The sequence below is a fragment of the Nelumbo lutea genome, chromosome 2 (genome assembly GCF_056320005.1).
Source record: "Nelumbo lutea isolate HS-2025 chromosome 2, American lotus-T2T, whole genome shotgun sequence".
In the NCBI taxonomy this organism is placed as follows: Eukaryota; Viridiplantae; Streptophyta; class Magnoliopsida; order Proteales; family Nelumbonaceae; genus Nelumbo; species Nelumbo lutea.
The window spans coordinates 11611607-11633456 of record NC_142685.1 but is presented as its reverse complement, the minus strand read 5'-3'; the positions used below and the strand labels follow the sequence as shown (position 1 = coordinate 11633456).

The following is a 21850-nucleotide window of genomic DNA, read 5'->3' as shown; positions in this document are numbered from 1 at the left end:
ACTGTGATAGAGAAAGATACCAAATATTGGTAGGAAAGCTTATATACTTATCCCTTACTCGGCCAGATATTGCCCATGCAGTGCATGTTGTCAGTCAATTCATGCACTCACCAAAGATCCCTCACATGAGAGCAGTTGAAAGAATTCTCAGGTACTTGAAGACTTGCCCAGGGAAGGGAATTCTATTCAGGAAAAACAGTAGACTTGAAATTGAAGCCTACACTGATGCAGATTGGGTTGGGTCTGTTGGAGACAAAAAGTCAACCTCGGGTTACTGTACATTTGTGGGAGGAAACCTGGTCACATGGTGCAGTAAGAAGCAGAATGTAGTGGCTAGGTCAAGTGCAGAAGCAGAATATCGAGCTATGGCCCATGGGGTAGCCGAACTCTTCTTGATGAGCTTGGCATTAAAGTTGAAGGCCCTCTCAGACTCTATTGTGACAATAAAGGTGCCATCAACATTGCCAACAATCCCGTGCAGCATGATAGGACAAAACATATTGAGATTGATCGGCACTTTGTTAGAGAGAGAATTGTCTCAGGTGAACTCTGTGTGTCTTATACTCCACCTGAGATGCAAATTGCAGATGTATTGACTAAAGGGCTGGCAGCAGCAAAGTTTAGGGACATACTTGGCAAGCTAAACATGATTGATATCCATGCTTAGCTTGAGGGGGAGTGTTGGATTGAAGTCTTTGTATGTATGAGTGTTCGGCTAATAAGAGTTCTTAGTAGCCTATACTTAAGGTTACGTTATCCTGTATTGGGCCTGTGTTAATGGACCTAATCTTGTTTAATGTTTTAAGTTGTTTGGGTGTCCCATCACTAATCAGGAGCATTCCAGTAATTCCTTGTATCATTGTACTACATTCTAATATAAATAACAGTACTGTCAACTGAGCTATTCAGTTCGACATTCACAGCATTTCAGAGGTCTTCTTCTCTTCTCTGCTACTTCGAGTACAGCTCCTAAGCTTACAAGGGGGCTGCAGAAAATCTGAGACGGGGGGGTATTGTTCTTTCTCACAGTTTTATGGACTTAAGAATTTTATTCTGGAATGTAAGAGGCCCAGGATCGGGCAGAAGAAGAATGGTGGTTTGTGACTCCTTGAAGATGTTGAAGTCGAAGATTGTTTTGCTTCAAGAGACAAAATTGGAGAATTTAGATGCTGCTATTATCCGAAGTATTTGGGGGGAAGGTCAGGTCAGATGGAAGGCAAAGGCAGCTACTGGAAGTGCAGGGGACCTTCTGTGTCTTTGGGATCCATCGGTTTGTAGCCTAATCTCTAGTAGAACTGGAAATTTCTCAATTTCTTTAGTAATGAAGTTTTAAGATGGCAATGTTATCCAAATTACTAATGTTTATGGGCCAATAGTTTCAAATCTCAGGGCAGGTTTTTGGGAGGAGTTATCAAATATGAGAGGTTCTTTGGACCATCCTTGGGTCATTGGTGGTGACTTTAATGTAACTCTTTCGGTGGAAGAGAAGAACACAAGGAGTGGAAGAACGGGGTTGATGAGGCTGTTTGCAGACTTTATAAATAGCATGGAGCTTATGGATATACCTATTCAAGGTAACAAATTCACCTGGACCAATAATCAAGAAAATCCCACCCTTGTGAGGTTGGACAGATTCTTGGTTTCTTCAAACTGGGATGACATCTTTCCTGGTTTTAGACAGATTACTCTTCCCAGACCTGTTTCCGATCACTGTCCTATCCAGCTAATATGTGGTCACCGTGAGAAAATTAGAGCTCCTTTCAAATTTGAAAATGCTTGGTATGAGGATCACAAGCTGATTCCTTTGATGAATTCTGTATGGAATGATATTCAGGTGGAGGGATCAAGTTCCTTTATTTTGGCAAAAAAAAACAACTGGGTGCTATTAAAAGGAAACTAAAGATCTGGAATTTGGAGAAAAAGTTAAATTTGGGCATTGAAAAGAAAGCTTTATTGGGTATCATTGAAGAGATTGATAGAGCTGAAGAGATGGGTCCAATATCTGATGAGTTGAGGCTGAAAAGATCCCAAGCAAAATACAGTTTGGATAAATTGGTTGTGAAGGAGGAAATTAAGTGGAGGCAAAGAGCTAAAATCACTTGGTTAAAGGAAGGTGACAAAAACACACACACTTCTTTCACAAAATGGCAAATGCCCGTGCTAGAGTTTCTTCTATTAGCAAGTTGGTGTGGGAAGATAAGAGCGGAGACTCATGGGCAGAGATTAAATCAGTTGCAACTTCTTTTTATAAGAAGCTCTGTAAGGAGAGTTGGAGGTTTAGACCCTTTCCTACATACCTCCCATTCAGGCAGCTGGATGAAGTTCAGAAAGCTTGGCTTGAGAGACCTTTTTCAGAAGAGGAAGTTTGTGCAGCAATTAAGAAATTAGAAGGAGATAAATCATCTGGGCCAGATGGCCTCACAAACTTTTTCTACCTATGCTGGAATTTTGTGAAAGAAGACTTGATGAAAGTGTTCCAGGCGTTTTATTCAAATGCCTCGCTGCAAAGAAGCTTGAATGCCACATTTATTACTCTCATTCCAAAAATTGATGGGGCTGTAAATATAAAGGATTTTAGGCCAATCAGTCTTCTGCACAGTTTTTACAAAATCTTCGCTAAAGTCCAGGCAAAAAGAATGAAAGGGGTGTTAGGCAGTGTAATCTCCAATAACCAAAGTGCATTTGTTCCAGGGAGGCAGATGGTGGACTCAATTCTAATTGCTAATGAGCTAACTGATTCTAGAAGAAGAGAGGGAACTCTGGGTGTGATTTGTAAACTTGATATTGAGAAAGCATATGATTTCATCAATTGGAATTGTCTGGATCATGTGCTGGACAGAATGAACTTTGGTCAGAAATGGAGAAATTGGATCAGAGTTTGTATTAAGACACCAAAATTCTCAATCCTAATTAATGGTCAATCTACGGGTTTCTTTGGTAGCTCTAGGGGTTTGAGGCAGGAAGATCCTCTGTCCCCTTTGTTGTTCATCTGTGTCATGGAAATTCTCTCTTTTTAGTAAAAAAGCTGCAGAATTTGGTTTATGGAATGGGTTTGCAATCTCTCCTAGAAAGGAAAAGGTAAATATCTCGCAATTTGTAGATGATACCTTATGCTTTGTTGATGCCTCTGTGACTCAATTGGAATCAGTGCTTGGGATTCTGAGTTGGTTTGAAGTGGTGTATGGTCTTAAAGTTAATCTGAATAAAAGCCAAATCATCCCAGTGGGTCATGTTTCAAATTTAGAAGAATGTGCAAATGTGATGGCTTGTCAAATTGATTTCCTCCTGGTAAAATATTTAGGACTGCCTCTCGGGGCTAAATTTTCTTCCTCTTCAATCTGGTGCTCAATTACTGAGAGAATGGAGAAGAAGCTGGCCTTGTGGAAGGCAAAATATCTATCGTTTGGGGGTAGGGTTACTTTGATTAAGAGTACTCTTTCCAACCTGCCTACTTATTTCCTTTCTCTTTTCCCCATCCCAAACAAAGTGGCAAATAGACTGGAGCAACTCCAAAGGAATTTCTTGTGGAGGGGTTGGGAGGATGAAAAGAAGCCACATTGTAAAGTGGGATCAAGTATGTCTCCCTAAGGAAGCTGGTGGGTTGGGAATAAGAAAGTTGAAGAAATCTAATTCTGTCCTTCTTAGCAAATGGCTATGGAGATTTGCTTCTGAGAGGAATGCATGGCGGAGAAGCCTTATTGCGGCAAAGTATGGTGTGAAATGGGGTGATTGGAGATCTAAGGAGCCTAATCTTAATGGGGGAAGATCTCTCTGGGCAGGTATCTTGAAGAACACTTCTTTCCTTCTAGATGGGATCAGATTTAAAACTGGCAAGGGGGATAGAATCAAATTTTGCAAGGATCCCTGGTGTTTAGTGGGTCCACTGGCTGATGTTTTTCCCCCTCTTTTCCAAATTTCTGTGAATCATGATTCTTCAGTTGCTGAAAATTTTAGCATTTCTGGTGATTCCATCATTTGGACTCTTCTTTTAGGAGAAATCTGTTTGACTGGGAGGTGGAAGAATATGGGGTGTTGTTGGGGCTGCTTCAAAATCAGATGATTGATTTGAACTCAGAGGATGAATGGGTTTGGAAGTGGAATGCAGATGGTAGCTTCTCAGTCAAATCCATTTTTCTAAAGTTGTGCGGTTCAGGTCATGAGAACTTCCCTGTTAGGCAGATTTGGAATCCAACTAGTCCCTCCAAGATCAATTTTCTGGTCTGGACCATGGCTCTTGATAAATGTCTAACCAAGACTAATGTGGAGAAACGAGGTATTCAGATCCTGGATCTCACTTGTGGTTTATGTGGAAAGAGTGCAGAAACTACAGAGCACTTGTGCATCCACTGTCCGGTTTCTTCTTTGATCTTGGGGGCATTTTCTTAAGGTTTTAGAGATTAGCTGGACCATGCCAAAATCTGTGAAGGAGCTGCTGATGTGTTGGAGAGTTGAGGGTCTCAGCAAGAAAGGAAAAGATTGTTTGGAGTTCCATCCCGGCAGCTGTGTTTTGGTCCATTTGGACTGAAAGGAATAACAGAATCTTCTGTGGTAAATTTAAAAGCCCATATGAAATTGTGCAGAGAGCCGTGGGTAAGCTATGCTCCTGGATGTTGGTGAATGAGGATTTTAAAAACCAGAATGTACCCCTTTTGTTTTGTTCCAAGTCTTGGGAGCTTGTAATTTGCACTGTGCCCAGGCAGATCTAGTGGACTGGGCCTTGTTGTATCTCTCTTCAATATGCTGAATAAAGTACATTACCATTTTCCAAACAAAAAAAAAATTAAGGGCTCATAGTTTGACAATGGATATGAAACTGAGTAGAATGAAATGGTGGAATAGGATTAATGTTGTTCACCCCATATAGTTGGGGCAAGGCTTAGATGACGATATACATATAGAGAAGGCCATAAGAGTCCAACCTTGATGCTTGGGAGAACTTAATGGGAAAGGATGGAATTCATAGTGTATGCCTAATGTTCACTTATGTCAGACAAGCAAGAGAAGAAAAAGAAAAAGGAAACATATCTTCAAGAAACCATGAAACAGAGGAATCTGCCATGTATTGACACGGACACTTCATCTAATTTAGGAGAATTCAGGCAATTGTGAGGAGGACAGGACTTATTGGATGAGATATGGTGACATAAGGTATCATGCCATTAAACTTGGGCACTACTACAGTAGACTTCTCTGTGCCTAAAGCTTTTTAGTAGGGAGAAAAGAACCAGCATGAGGGATTTCCAACTGTTATAGGACAATGAGAAGCAAAATCAGGTTAACCTTGAATAGGGTCAGGTTGCTGATCCAAACATTTTGGAGCAAGTCACCTTGCTGATCAGGTGGAGCTCCAGTCGAGATCTTAATATTCATATTGCTAGTAAAAGGCCCAATTTAGACAACTTTCCATATCATGTTCTATTATATTTTGGATATGCTCGAAGGAGATTATTCTTTATTGATACCGAAAGATACTCCCTAGTGTTTCTTTTTAAATTAATGTTACTGATTTATTTAGGTTACCCTTGGAGGGATGAATCTGTACTTCCTAGTGAGAACCTCTCCAAATGTCATTACCTATCAGCCCTATCTGATCAATTGGTTACAATATAATGTTTTACTGTATTCCAACTTAACAGCTTCTGAAATTTTTGGCAGTTTAATAAATCTGGATTTTCCCATCTCTCATCTATTTTCATCTTCGCTTGTAGGTGAAGTCCAGTGGGAGCTCACTTCTGGGTCTGGCCCTTGATTTCTTTTCAAGCACAAGTCAACATACTTCAGTGCTTCTTGCTTCCTCAGGAAGAAACTTGCTCACCATGAACCAGTTCTCAAGCAAATTTAGTAATACAATTATGCCACATCAAGTTAGAATGGTGGAAGAAGATGCTCAGATGGGCCCTGGCTGGGTCATACAGGAAAGTAGCATCATAATGAATGGTCATACACTAACAGGAATTCATGCTGTCTGCTACAAGTTGAAGGGTGACCCTAATACATTGCTATCAGAGCCAGACGCACAAGGTGCTAATTCAGTTGCTGCTTCATTAGAATATTATGCATCACTTGGTCATATCACAATCAAAACTAAAAAGGACTCAGATTTCCCACCCTCAACATCATGGTTGGTTGAGAGTCAATATATTTCATGGGCATCAGGTCCTGAGAGTGCAAGGACATTGAGCATTAAGATCATCTGGCAATTAAAAGGTAGCAAGTCCCCGTTTCAGAGGTACAATATTTATGTTAAGAAACTTGCAAAGAAAGCTGTTGATGATCTGGATGGTGCAATTGGAGAAAGTGAGGAGTATCTTGGTGTTGCGCGAGTGGAAGCTTTTTACGTATCTGATCTTGTAGTTTCTCAGGGCATTTCAAGTCTCAAGTTCCTTATTCAAGTATGTGATGTTGATGGGGCTTGCCAGAAGCTAAATGATTCTCCAGAACTTCTCATGGATGTTTAAGGCTACCATACCCTATTTGAATGAATTCAGTGGGATTCAGCACTGTTTGGCTGGGATTGCAGTTAATCAATGCCAGTGGGAACTCAATCCAATTATAAAACTGATTTAGCTACATCGACATAAATTTGTGTTAAGTTTGCTTGAACTGATTTTTTTGCAGGTTTAACTGGTTTGGCAAATTCAGGATCTTAAAAAGACAGCCTACCCAACTCCTCTGGTCTAGGCCATTTACAGGGTATGGTTATTTGAAACTTTATATTACAGACCCTAACGGTGGAGGGATAAATAAATTTCAATTCAAAATAAAATTATATATTGTCTTTCTTTATAATTTTAATGAGGAAATGGCATTATTATATAACTAGAGTTTGATCTAGGCCACTTCACATATATTATGGGTGTGTGTTTTGTTATAGGTGTATCAAGGGGTGTGCAAATGGGTAGGTTCTACCTAGAGCTGACCCCAAACAAGCCTTCAACTGATTTGACAATCTATTATTGAGTAGGGTTTGGTTCCAAATTCTTAGAACTGACCCTACTCAGGCCAGTTCTAGGGTTTAGAGGTTTATTCAACACGAAACAACTTGGAGAACCAAGCTTCGAATTAAGATTTTCTTGAAAGAAATCCCAAAATTACTTTGAACATGTGAAGATTTGAACTAAGTACTCATGGTTATAAAATCCATGATTTCAATTGGCCACTAAGTCATTTAAGTGATTTCATCGTTTTTCTTTAAATTAATATTTGAACATTTATTATAAATAACATAAAAAGTAATATTTATAAAATTTATATTATAATGATAATAATTATTATATAGCAAGGATTAAAATATCAATACATCCGTGCCTATAGGCCACCACACCACTCAGCCTTTTATGTTTATGAGTAAATGAATATAGCTTTTATCTCTTTATTACATAAATGCAATTCCGATAAATAATACATATTACAGTTAACTCTAATTAAAAATTAAAAAAGTAATATTTAAAATCAGTATTTTATAAATAACATAAATAAATAATATATAAAATCCATATTTATATCAAAATATTATTTAAATCTCAAAAAACAAATATAAAAATATAATATGAATATATATATATATATATATTAATTTACATTACATAAAATCATATTTATTATTTAGGAAATAAAGAAATTGTTTACAAAATATTTAAGAACACAATCTTAAATTGAACCTATCAGATCTACTAATCTACATTTATACCAAAAAAGATTTTTAATTAAAAAATTATAGGAATAAAAATATAATAATGGAATAATCATTTTAAAAGTCAAAAATTGTGAATTTGCATATATGTATCTTAGAAATTTTAATAGATTTGATATATTTTAGGTTGAGATTATACATTTTATAAATTATTAATGGATATTTTAATTTACATAGAGAATTTAATATTTGATCGACCTTTTTGTTAATGTAATAAAGTACAAATAGTAAAACCGAAAATGATTGATATAATAATTAAAATATAATAGAAAAATATGTTTTGCATTTTGGACTCTTGATTGATACATTATCAATAAAATTGTATGATATCTATGCATCATATTTTGTAATATATTTTTTCATATGCACTATTAAAATATACATTTTCTATGTATTTATACATTATTTATGACTATTTGACCTTAAATTTAATATTATTAATGCATTATGAAATCTTTATTTATTACCCTAATGTATCAATATTTTTCATTCGTATCCATGTGTTTCCAAAATATATCTGTATCCAAATTATCTTATATGTATCAATATTTTTTCATATAGGGCTATATGAATTAATGTATAGCATAGAGAAAACCCTATGGCCAGGAAAAATAGATGGCTAAAATTTTTTCCTTCACAGACCCCACCTCACGCTAACTGGGAAGACTAGTTCTTTGTGAGGATATTCCAAAAACCTCTTCAATCTGTCTACTTCCCAGAGTCCGGACAACGACCCAACACCTTCAAGGCAGGGAAATAATGGTGCCCCTACTTCAATTTCGTGCAATTTGGGCCCACCAAATTCTGGACCAGGAGACACAAATTCGTGTTCGCCACGTGTATACTCTGATATGGAGTCAATGGAGCATGGTTGACTTCAGGTCCATCCATAACACAATGCTAGTTGAAACTTGAGATACATAGGGATGAAAAATAAAAAATCTATAGAATTGCTCAGTGCTCAGATATTTTTGGGATACTAATTTCTGGCTCATCTGAGTAATCTTGTCCGGAGATGTCTTCACGAATCGACTCTGCAGTCACCAAAATTATAAATTCGTTAAAACTATAAAGAAAATAGATGGGTAGATGGGGAAATAAAGAGAGATGAAATAAAATATTAATGGATTTTAATTGGAGGGTCCCCAGAAGTGAGGTGTCAGCATCTTTCTTTTCCATGTCAGATTGGAATCCATTTCACACCCGCATTGTCAATTGGCCATTGGATTGGTCCACCCTTAGGCTGTTTTTGTTTTATCAGAAACTAAGAGAGAGAAACAGAGGGAAATTTTACTGGAATGGACACAAACATTAAAAAAAATTGAGTCTGGGTCTCTTTTCTGCATTGAGTTTGCGCACTTGATATCTTATCTTCTTAGAGAACAGCCTTTTCTGACGCTTCTCCTTGTATCTAAGAACCCTGGCTTCCCTTCTTGTTCTCTCTTCATCCATTACAGGCACCCCTCCCATCTGTGAAATGTCAAAAGAATAGCTAGTTAGCACTAATAACCCATCTAAGTCTGAAAGTGCGAAGATATATTATATTAAACCATATAAAACCCATTACATCAAAATGCTAATTTATGCTATAAAATGAGAATGGAATGAAGATTCATAAAAGGACAGAGAGCTTCTTCTGATCTGAATACGTACTAAGTTGTTATTAGCCATGGAAAGAGAAGAGTCATCGGCCTTAAAGCGAACCCCTGTCTGACCATGCCTCCAACACCTCCTGATAATTCAGACTCAGGTTCAAAGTTATGGGGTTCTCTTCATCCTCCCCAAACCCAAACCCAAGAGTTTCTCTTCTTAAAAAACTGCTGTAACGGTTTTGGTCTTCTAAGACATCATCAGTAACCTTCTTTTCCTTGCAATCTACCTCCATGTCGACATCTTCATATTCTTCTTTGAGCTGTTCATCACCAAACTCCATGAAATTCCACTCGGAGTTGCTATAGTTCTGTCCTGCTAGTGCTAACTCGTCGTTCTCCTCTGCACCAAAAATTTCTTCCAGTTTATCCATAATATTGCAACCGCGCTTAGCAGTCACCGACGAGTGAATAGCTTTGCTGTCTGATGATCCGGCCGCAGCAGTGTTAGGCACTTGTCGTTCCTCCTTTTTTGGACTTCTCAAGAAAGAATTGTATCTTCCCATCTCTCTCTCTCTCTAAGCGTGTTTGTAACTCTGTAACTGTGTAGACAGAGTTACCAACCACCGAGTGTCGTCTATGCATGAACTAGAGAGAGGGAGACTTCCACCAGAGAGAGAGAGAGAGGAGGTGATGGGTATTTTTCACTTTTTTGTTCCTTTTCCGTCAGGGCAACGCCCTCGAGCATCTTCACAGCCTTGCATTGTGAATATCTTGTTAATCATGTACTTTATTTCATGAGAATATAGATATTCCTGATGCAAGGTTGCAAGAGGATGTTGGGACGGTGTTAGAGACCTCACAAGCACATCCTACCATTCATTAGGAACATCTCCCCTATTTATAAATTATTATTCACAGGAGATGTCTCCAATGCATGACGGATGTGCCTATAACTCTATGAGGCACTCTATATGTGAGGAGCAGATCCTGTTCCCCAAAGAAAAACAAACCTGGGCTAAGGATTCCAGCCCAATTAAAATTCAGTTTGAATCTAGTGGGCTGGGCTTTCATTACTACAGCTTAGCCTAGTCGTATGGTATATTTGTTAGCTTTTAAAAGGAGGTGAGATGAAGCAAAAACCACCTTGTTAAAATATCTCCTAGCAAGAGACGAACACCTCACTCCACCTGCCACCCTTTAGCCTTGAGTTGTTCCGGCTGAAACTTCGTGTGTTCCACCAAACAAAAAAAAAATGGAAAAGTATGGATAGGCGCAATTCAGATTTCTGATTTTCACTGCAAAATTATAAACATTTAAAACGTCAACAATTCACATTCTATTCATCAATGTCGATCCACGAATTGACATCAATTCTGAGCTGGCACCTACCCCAACAGTAGTTTGGGCCTACAAATTTTGACTCTGGACTGAACCGTTATTCTCCCATATTTGATACCTGTCAAAGAATATAATCTCAAATTAAAAAATATATATATTCTAAGTAATTATAATAACAATAGTGATGATAATATTAAATTAATAAAAGAAGGTGGGCACTAGGCAATGAAAAAAACAATAAATTTATAAATTTTCTGTCAAGTAAATAACATAAACAATATTCCAATAAGCTCAAACATACTGAACATAAAATTTGGTTTCATACATATATATAAGCTTTGAGACTGGACCTTGTCTTTAAAACCTTTGTAGATTTAGGGGGGTGCAACTGGGATGGGCTTGGGTTGGGACTTTATTGAAATTTGAATGGGTCCGGCCCAAAATTACAGGCCCAATGTAGCCTAAAATTTTTATCATTGGTTACAGATCCCACTACACAGCTAATGCATTCAGCTAATCCGAACTCATGACTCGACCAAATTTACATACAAATGCATAAATTAATACATACAACATGATATACTACATGTTATTGAGAACTTTGAGTTGGGTTAGAGTTAAAGTTTCGACTTTAACACTAGGGTTGCATCAAGGTTAGCCTCGACCCAAGCCAACCCAGCCCAGTATAGCTATGGGTGCAATTTGGCCAAGATTGGGTTAGGTTTTTGTTAAAATTTAAGTAGAAATCCTAAGCCTAAATCAGTGTAAAATGTTAATTCTAATGATACAGTATAGGAGAAGGCCAATAAAGTCTATGCAAGTTAGGACCATTCCAAAACACATAAGAAGCAGAAATGACGCCACCGGTCCATCTTCTTAAATATTTACCGATATAGCATCATTACACAAATTCTATCTTAGCATTTTTATTAAGTTGGCGTCATCTTAGAATTTCCATCTTAGTTCATTTTTAACAAGATAGCATTATTTTGAATTTATATTCAATTAGGACTTTCCTTTTGAAGAACTTTTTAGGATTCTATTTTGGAGTGTTTTCTTAGATTATGATTTTATTTTTTAAGTAGTTTTAATAGGATTCTTTTAGGGAGTGTTTTCATATTAGGATTAGGAGACATAAGGGTGTATGCCTATATAAAAAGTAGACAGGGGAAGGCTAAGGGAGTTCTCTTGTTATCAATTTTCTCTTAATTGTTTAGTGAAGAATTCTTCTTTCTAAACTTTGACTTCTAATCTTTTCTTTGAAGCTTTTCTCACGTGTTTCGTTTCCGTACTGCATCATCCATCCAACCTGACCTGTAAGCATATAGCTTTATAGGAGTGTTCACGGGTCGGGTTGAGCCATTTTCTTCAACCGACCTGACCTTATCAGTTATTTATTGACTAAACAAAAACCAACCAACCCTACCGTAAGCATATAGCTTTATAGGGGCATTCATAGGTCGGGTTGAGCCATTTTCTTCAACTGACCTGACCTATTCGGTTATTTATTGACTAAACCAAAACCAACCGACCCTAAAACAAAACCGACCCAAATATGAAGGGTCGGTTTGGGTCAGTTTATCGACTTAGTTGGTTTTTATATATATTTTAAACTAAAATATCTATCTATATTTAAGTTTATTTCTTTTTAGTTTTTATGCAAAATCAAAAAATATATTTAAATCGATTAGTTTTTTATGCAAAACTGATTTTTTTGTTAATATATATTTAAATTTATACAAAACTGAATTAAATAGTGTACTATTGTATTATATTCGTATTGATTTTACGCTTAATTTTTATCATATATAATCAATTTTTTCAAAGTTCAAACAAAACACAAATAAAACGTGTCAATATTTAACAAATAAGGTAGGGACTAATTAATAATTACTTTAAACATATAGGATTAGTTTGATTCGAACTAAATTATCAGTTTATTTTCTCATACAAACCAAAACCGACCGATAATTTTAATCGATTTGACATTTAATGTGAACACCCCATAGGTTTACATGTAAACAATTAAGTAAACAACGGGTAGGTATAGATTCAACAAAAGTTCTAGGGAGGTTAGCTTAATTACTTCACAATGTTTAGTGTGTGGTATACAACTATACATAGGAGTGTAATTACAATTAGCGTTGGGTTGGGTTGGAAATTTATGAAATTTCAATACGTCCAAACCCTAACCCAAGAAAAGGATGAACTTATTTACCGGAGGAAGTAAGGTGTAAAGGAGGTAACTTGGTTTGTGCTCAAAAAAAAGAAGGAACACTGCTTATCATGTAATTTTCAGGTTTAGCTAAGTTCTTTTTTTTTTTTTGAATTTATTAGCCTTTGCCAAGTAATGGATCTTTGAATCCGGAATTGCTTCTCACAGAACGCGCCTTATGCCGACTTCACAGTAATTGTAGTCGTCTAGCCACACATTTATTCGTGACTTTTTTTTTCATTTATCAAAAAAAAAAGAAAAGCAATGTGAGAAAAGAAAATATGAGATAAGAGTCCATGGAATATATGACTTTTGAGGACTCAACTGTAATTTTCTCCTTTTATTTTCACTAGTTTTCTGAAAAACAGAGGCGGGACTGATGGTCAGATGAGATCATCGAATCATGTCAGTAGGGCCCATGAAATGGTACGTATTATCCCTTAAATTTGACAAACGCGACAACTTTATAGGGTCAATTACATGTCATCACTTCTTGGAAAGTATGGCTTCAAGGCTAAAAAAACAAAACCGAAAAAAAAAAAAAATCGCTTCTTGGAAAGTAGAATGTTATGCTTATTGATTGTTTCGTCTTCCTTTACCTTCCTTTTGGAAGAATGCTTCTGGTTCAATCCCGTTAAGTGATCTTTGTTCCAATGTTCAATTTGTTAATTAGGTTGTGGTTGTTTTCAGTATAAATTTATTTGTATTAATATAAATGTATTAGAATGCAAATTTTTGTTTTGGATTTTACTTTAGTTTTATTTCATTTATACTGCAATCATTGTTTTAAAATTTAAAACAATAATAAATCAGAATTTGCACGCAATTCATTGTTCTACCATAGTTTTGCATCAGTACAAATCCAACCAAACACAGGCTTAAAGATTTTTGGTTCTAATAAGATCAAATTTCCATTAAATTAACAAATTTGTGGCTTTATAAATCAATCACATTCAAAACATTTGAAAACATAACCGACCACTTCAATTATTTCTTGCTTCACTAATTAATCTCAGAAGAAAATGAGGCATGTCGAAAAACGACTATATGTAAGATAATTTAGGCTTCCAGCAATTCTACATTGTAAACTAGACTAAGAAAAGCTTTTTGAAGTTTGAAGTAAAACATGAAAAATAAGCACAAAACATCATTCAAACAGAAGAACATAACAGAAAATAAAAATATAATGTTAAACTGTAGCAAGGTAGAAGAGTAAACCAACTCTACTAAATCATATAATGCCCTTTCAAGAGCTTAAGAGCCTAAGCATGAAAATGAGAAAAATACAAGCCTAAAAAAAAAGATGGGATCAATAGTTAATCATTTTTGTACTAAAAATAATGGAAAAAAATCCATGTTTTCCAACTAACATTAATGCTTCAAATTAATAAATATTTCTTGCTACTATTTCAAAAGAGCCCGGATCTCCTGAAAGCATAAACTCTGAGCACATAACATCCAATCACACATTGAGAATAATTCTTCAACATGTTTGTTAAATTCATGAGGAAACGTTCCTAAGGCTACATTTGGAAATGATGCAAATAAGTGTGAATGCAAATATATAGAGTGTAAAATGGTTCATATAAATTGTAAAATTGGGTTAGTTTTGCACTGACAAATTTACCTTCTTACTAAACATACTTTTTTTTTTATCAAAAGCCCACTTGAATGCAAATTTACTTCTTTTTTATTGATGTACTTTTACATCTTATTATCAATGTAAATATGCATTGATCTGTCATTTGACAATACATAAATGTAATGCTACCAAATACAGGCAAAAGTGAACCGGAGTGCAAATTTACCCTGAACCGAGATTTACATTCCGTTTGCATCATTTCCAAACACAGCCTAATGTGAGGTTAGATACCTGTGCTTTTTAGAAGACTACTCGGTCTTGTTTCAAGGCTCCAGTGCTAATAGATCAAGTTGTTATTAATTTATAAAATTGCAGCTTCATAGCTCAATCCCTTACAAAAAGTTTGAAAACAATAGCCGACTATTTCAACTACTTGTGTTGGGCCAAATATGAACAAATTTGTTCTTGAGGCTTGTGGAAAACCTTTGGCATATGAAACAAATTTTGGGTTTCCTACAATTTAATTGGTCACATTTTTCTTTTAGGACTAGTGTAGGTTTTTAATTAAAAATAAATAAAACAATCAAATTAAACATGGGGTTATTTAAACTGACCCACAATCAATTCAGTTTCCTTTCTTTTAAATTCAAAAAAAAAAAATCACAAAATTTTGAAGGAACTAAAAGCAATATGAGAAGGAGAGAATAAGCTGATCACAGACAAGTGCAAATGTGTGTATATAGAAATATGAATACTTTGACTAGGCCGAATCATTTAATTTGCAGGCTACAACTTGAAGAATTCCAAAATTGAAAACCAATCGGATTAAATAATTTGACCAAATAAAAGATTGTATAATTTAAAGAAGAAATTAAGGACATAACTCGATGCAGTTCAAGGGTTAATGAATTCTAATTAATCAGGAAAAGTAGAAAAATCATAAATCGTGTGCCAATTGGGCGCTGGACTCTCTCGACTAGCCGCAATATAATTGTTCATTGTTCAAACTTAATTCAAACTTTTCAAATTTTATTATAAACAAAGAACAGTTCCCTTACTTAGCACATGTTCGAAATTTTCGATTCTCTCTTTCTCTCTCCATGATGCTCCCACCGATCTCTGCTACCTAAAATCAAACTGGAATGACATATATTCAAGATGCATGTATGATGCATTTTAAAGGGTGTAATGCATTGTTATAGATCTTTATTATGGGCTTATAAGGTCATGTTAGCCTATGAGAAATATTGGCCTGGTATGGAAAAACTTCATCCTCTCATTTGATGGGAGTTGAGATCATCAAGTGGGATCCTGGACAATAACATCATGATTTTCAAAATCGGACCGGACCAGCAGTCGAGTTTCACTCAAAAACTGCTTTGTGGAAAAAAAAATGTTGATTTAGTCAGTGAACTATTGGCTTGGGCGGTCAAACTGTCAAACCAAACAACAGCTTTTGGTCTTTAATTTTTTTTTTAAGTCAGAATGGACCATCCGTTTGAAACGGGAACTGGTCCCCAGAATGGTTCCCTGTCCATCCCGGTTTTAAAAACCTTGCATAACATAAAGTCTATAGTGTTTTCCACATATTAGCATTTGCCTTTTTCATAGTTCATCTTATTTGCTTATCAAAAGCAATTATTTTTACAAAATAAAGTTTAGATCTACTAATGAAATGCTATATAGAGAGGAAGAGATTTCTGGATTTTTAAGACTCCAATAAGAATCCAACTAGGATTAATTCACTAAGACTTCTTATATATTAAATCAAGATTTCAACCAAATCATACTAATAATATCATATGGTCCACTTGCTTTTCATTCTTTCATATTTTACAATGTATATTTGTCATCAAGACTTTAGGCTATGTTTGGATTAAAGGAAAAGGAAGGAAAATGAAGGAAAATGTAGAAAAACCTATACAAGGTTTTGTAAAGATTTCCTTCCCGGCCTTTCCTTTTCTAATTCCCTATTTTTTCCTTAAACCAAACACAGCCTTACTCACTAGGTTACTTTTCTTGCCATATCAAAGAAAGTTTTGCCCTCTAATAAATAAATTACCCATTTAGAAGATAGGTTCAAATACTTGGGAATAATCTCTTCAAGCCCACCTATTTCTGCCTCAGACAAATTTAAGTCTATGACCAATAATCGATGGGAGTATGGTTTTCCCTTTCATAGATATGGTGTTAGACAAAGACTAGTCCGATTAACCATCTCCTGGGCACCACATACACAAAACTCAATCGCGGATCAAAGCTGTCGTATCTCCTACATGATGTAGTGTTTAGAAACAATGAGTACACCTTATTCAGGAGGCAGGACCACTCAGCAGTAAAACTCATGAACGTCTAGCGAACCGTATGGTCCTGGCATATCCTGCGCATTGGGTCAACTAAGTCGGAACAAAACAAGTGGGCTTAAAACAAGAAAAAGGAAAAGAATGAATGAAAGGACGGAATGTTTTCCCTTCAATTCCCTCAAGAACAAAACAAGTGGGCTCCTTCCCTCATATATCCTACCCACTCTCTCTATTGAAACTAAAGCCCCATGCCTCCATCTCAGTCAACAAAACATTGGGTCAGCTAAGCTATGGAGTTACATCAGCTTAATTTACAAATAGGTTTGACCATGACTTCAACTTATTTGCTGTTTCTGATTTCCCTACCACGTACAACTTTTCAAAGAGAGAGAGAGAGATGTTTATAGATTTCCCTACTAAGAAAAAGGTAAAGAATGAGTCCTAGGAGTTGGGTCATTGTCCAATGGAGTTTGAAAATGAGGGATGGATGAAACCTGTTCCTTCCTTGTGGACACATCCCACCCTTTCTCAAGGAGGAATCTGCGGTCTCCATGACTCTATATGCAGAATGCAGTATACTGTATACATGACATGTCGGGTCATGTTTGGGAAAAAAGCATATTTACAGGGACATTTGCATAGTGAATTTGCACTGCAAACAAATGGACCCTAATTGATTTTATTAATACCCAATATTTTTAAAGGAGAAGTATGGATTTGTCCGATGCAGATTTCTGATTTCCACCGAAGAGCTATAAACATTCAAAAGGTCAATAATTCACACTCTATGCATCAACGTCCACCCATGAATTGGCATCAATTCCGAACTGTCACCTACCCCGATAGTACTTTGAGCCTACAAATTCTGACCTTAGGCTGAACCGTCATGCACCCTATTTTTTGCGAATCATAATCTAAGTGGAGAAATTAAAAAAATAAATAAATTTGTAACGGCCACCAACAATTTGGCATCATTTAAGCGATTCTCGATTTCTCTAATCTAGTGGCCTTAATTTGAGACGAATAAGAAACCTCGAGCCCCTTAACAGGGAAACAGATTCTCATTTTTTGGGTCCTCTAGAAAAGAAAGCAAATTCGAGATTGATTAGATACAGAAAACACTTTTTGTCTGGCCATGTAATAACTTTAGATTAGCTTTTTTGTCTTGTTACATAACATTAGATTAGTTATATATGTTAATTTCTTAATTATTTTTCTATTCCATCGGTTCACATTACTTCTCACCAATCCCCAAAAGGAACCGAAGAAGCTTCATGACTCAAACCCCACTGGGTCTATATCAGACCTATACATGAATTACCCCTTCTTATCATAAAATTCTCAGAAATGGCAATTATATTTGCACTCACCTCTCTAGGGTTATGGCCAAAGGGTATTGGCCCTAACAAGCATATTTAATTTCTTCAAAGGATTTATTTGGGTTATCATGTAATTAAAACATTAATTGATGAAACTCATTATGGAGTGTATTAGTGATTAAAAAATAATAAAGATTATGATTCTATTAATGTATACAAAGCCACATGCAAAACATAGCCATAGAACTAATGAAGTGGACATAATCACGTTTCCCATCATTATCAATTTATATAAATAAAATCTGATGAAAAGATATATGTGAAAATAAGAGAAGAAAGCCCTTAAGTTTGACTTAGGAAATGTTTCCACATTAAATAAGCAAATCAAGGAGAATCTTTTATTCTTTTTAAGTCAGGTATTGCCTTTGTTTTATTATTATCACCTCCTCTAAGGCAATGGATTCAACAAATAAATTAATTAATGTGTGAAGGAATGGATTCGCAAAACAATTAATGGTGATAATATTAACTAATTATATTGCAGTTTCTATTCTTCCCATGTACAAACTTCCTTGCACTGCCTCCCACCATGTTCGAGATGTTATATTACTACTTATGAGAGTCCACCGGCCATCTCTCTCTCTCTCTCTCTAGATCTACTCCTGTGTTTGTTTATGGGTTTGGCAGGAAACTCACAAAACCCTACTTCACTCCACATCTCACATGCTAATGAAGTAATGAGGTTGACCCTTTCATAAGCTAAGTGTATGTGTGTGAAAACACCTAATGTGATTATAATCAGTGTATATGAGAAGAATGAAGAGTCTAACGTGGCACCATTAATATTCATTAGAAGAAGGAAAAAAAAAAGAAAAGAAAAGAAAAAAAATTTGTCATGTCCAGAGAGATTCTCTCTTGAGAGGATCTTGGATTACATTGCTTGTAGAGGCAAAGTTAACATACTGGGGATGGTTACTGAGGTTACTGTGAAGAAGTGATCTGTCGTCTGAGACAATCTGGTGGGTTGGTAAGGCAGGTTCCTGCTGCATCTGGATGCAAAGGATCTCAGCTTGAGCCACTGCAAGCTGCATCTGCAACTGAGAGACTTGGTTCTGCAAGTAGGAGATCGCCCCGACGCATCCGTAAACAGGGTCTCGCACTCTCGCATTTGCTTCGTATACTAAGCTGCTTACTGCGTCCGCTCTCTGATGAATCGGAAGCTCCTGTATGAAAACATATACATTAACCAACGACCGATCCAACATATATACACAAGAAGCTACGTACGTTTTGATTCTGAAACACTATACATGAAGATACTTGTGAAGAGCTGCATTTCGAGGCTAGAGAGAGAGAAAGAGAGAGAGAGAGAGAGAGAGAGAGAGAGAGAGAGAGGAGACCTGTAACATTTTGCTAACGTTGCTAGCACCGAAGACCTTGTGAACAATGGCGAACTTATGTGGGTCGTCGGAAGGGAAGTAGGGAGCGAAGATGCAGTCCTTGGCACAGCGACGTCTCAACAGCTTGCAGGAAGCACAAGGCGAACTTCCTCCCATTTCGTGTCTTAAAATCAGCAGAGAAAGAGGAGAGAATTTTAAAGAAAGGAAGGAAAGAAGGAAGAAAAGTGGGGAGGATTATGTTATCTTTTGTCTACGCAAGGATAACGACTCTTGAATAGAAGCAATTCAGAAAAAGAACTTGCAAAAGAATGAGATGGGCTTGTCTATTTATAATAGGTTTTCAGCTCAGTCAAGTAGTTCAATGCATGAACAAGAGTTTTTTTATTATTTTTATTTTTTTTTAGTACGTGGGGTACCGGTTGCTAGCTTTTTGGTTTATTTTTAGAATTATACATATAATTTGGAACTTGGAAGTATGTTTGGAATCGTGGCCGTTTTTCAAAAAAACGGTTCTACTTTGGATCCGGAGTTTCAACAAACATTCATGTATCTCATTGTTTGGTTCAGCCGACTATTAAAAAATCGGGTATGCCTCGAAAATTAGGATTCCACCGATGATGCATTGGTGAACCGTTTCCCCCAACGGTTGTCTAATGTATATCCTATGTGGTGCTTACCTGTCAGCACATACATGAAAAACGGTGCTTATCAAACTGCATAGTGTTGCTCACTGCCTATGTGGCAGAAACGTTTTTTTGTGAAAAAAGGGTCTTGGAAGCATGGGCGTTTTTTCTTGAAAACCGGTCCCAAAAGTGCCCATGCTTCCAAACACCATGATTGTCATTTAAGGAAACTTGCCCTAAAATAACTCCTAATCCCCTATAATTATTACCTCTCTCTCTGTGAATAATTCTTTTTATCTCTTAATTAATAATTAATTACTATATTTATGATAATATTCAAATTCAAATTTTAATTTGACCTGTCATTAAAACAATAAATTGGAAGTTGACTTGTAATTAAACCAACATATTTAAAACTACAAATAAGAAAGGTAAAGAAAATTGAAAATTGAACCTTGGTAATTTGATTATAATAAACATAAACAAACCACTGCACTATATTCAAGTGTTCATTATAATTGTATGTATTATTATTCTTAAGCAAATATTTTTCTTCTTAATCGATGTTCATTAATTAATGTTAAAATTGATTATTAAAATTTATATACTAATAAATATTAATATAAATATATTGATTTTCTGAAAATTAATACACATTTTACTCCTTCCATTATCTTCAACAATTACCAATTTGTTCGTATATCTTGCATTTTATATAAACTATTGAGGTATGGGTTTATATATTTAAATAACTTGTTTTCTTTATAAGTGTTTAAATAACTCATTTAAGGCCATATAAAATTTATATTTATTGTTATTAATATATTCTTTTAAGATTTATATAAGTTTTTTAATGTATTTGTGCATATCTTGATTTTTCGTATGTATCCAAAGTATATCCCAAAATGTTTTTTAGAATTATCTTTTTGATACTTTGAACTTTTCTCTTTCTCTCAATTAAAAGAGAGATTAATTAGGGTTAGGACTATAGAGACAAGGTTGAAAACGATGCAAAACCCTAACCAGGACCGAGACCAACACTAAGAAAAGGGTTGGACGTGAATGTGAATGTTTGTTGACAGACATTCACGTGAATACACATAATTAATAAGAAAGTATATTATTAATTACAACTAATCAAATCCCACCCAACCCCCCCGGGGACCAAACCACCTCTCTCTCTCTCTCTCTCTCCTTTCTTTAAAACCTTAAAAGTCCATAGGCTGATTCCATTAATCAAATCTTAAAATTAATAGACCTCTCAGAATTTGATATTATTCAAATAACAGACCAGACAATTGAACGATCACAATTCACAAGACACAGGAGATATACTTAGCCACAGCATGAAACAGAACCACTACCAGTTCTAACAATAATAATAATTGAATGTAATCCTCCTTCGTGTTTGCTAGACCATTATACTTTGAAATTGGCTGGAGATGGAAACTTGCAATTAAGCCAATACAGGCCTTTATTGACTGGTTCATGTTTGAGAAAATGACTAGCCAACCGATCACAGCCTGATTTACTTTAAGTGGTGGTTTCAGAGTAGCCAACCCAAATCTGAAGAAAATGGGTGGATTGGTTGAATTAATTAAGGGACCAAATCAAGATCTTGGGTTTGGTGATGATCCATTTTCTAGCTAGTTTATACGCCAAACCCATGGTAGGTGCTGACTGATGAACCAGTCAGCCCAATTAAAGGACAAAATGAGAATTGAAATATTGGATACGCCTTATCATGCTAGCTATGTATAATCCAATATTTAAGCAATTTATTTA

The 21850-nt window shown here is 35.8% G+C and overlaps 3 protein-coding genes across 3 annotated transcripts in view; 1 reads left to right on the top strand and 2 right to left on the bottom strand.

Moving 5' to 3' along the window:
- ENGASE85A (Glycosyl hydrolase family 85) overlaps window positions 1-6795 on the top strand; it is a 58597-nt gene extending 51802 nt beyond the window's left edge. Inside the window, exon 11 of the mRNA XM_088969321.1 lies at window positions 5709-6795. Coding sequence (XP_088825447.1) covers window positions 5709-6458 — 750 coding nt within the window. The 3' untranslated portion in view covers window positions 6459-6795. The remainder of the gene's footprint in view (window positions 1-5708) is intronic.
- A 2591-nt stretch (window positions 6796-9386) lies between these two features.
- LOC148868574 (CCT motif family protein) lies at window positions 9387-9848 on the bottom strand. Its single transcript, XM_088968772.1, has one exon. The coding sequence runs from the start codon at window positions 9846-9848 to the stop codon at window positions 9387-9389; it is 462 nt and encodes a 153-aa protein (XP_088824898.1).
- A 9087-nt stretch (window positions 9849-18935) lies between these two features.
- On the bottom strand, window positions 18936-19598 carry LOC148868573 (LOB domain-containing protein 12-like). Its single transcript, XM_088969332.1, has 2 exons — window positions 19443-19598; window positions 18936-19265 (listed from the first exon to the last, which is right to left on the bottom strand). The coding sequence occupies exons 1-2, from the start codon at window positions 19596-19598 to the stop codon at window positions 18936-18938; spliced, it is 486 nt and encodes a 161-aa protein (XP_088825458.1).
- Window positions 19599-21850: the final 2252 nt, after the last annotated feature.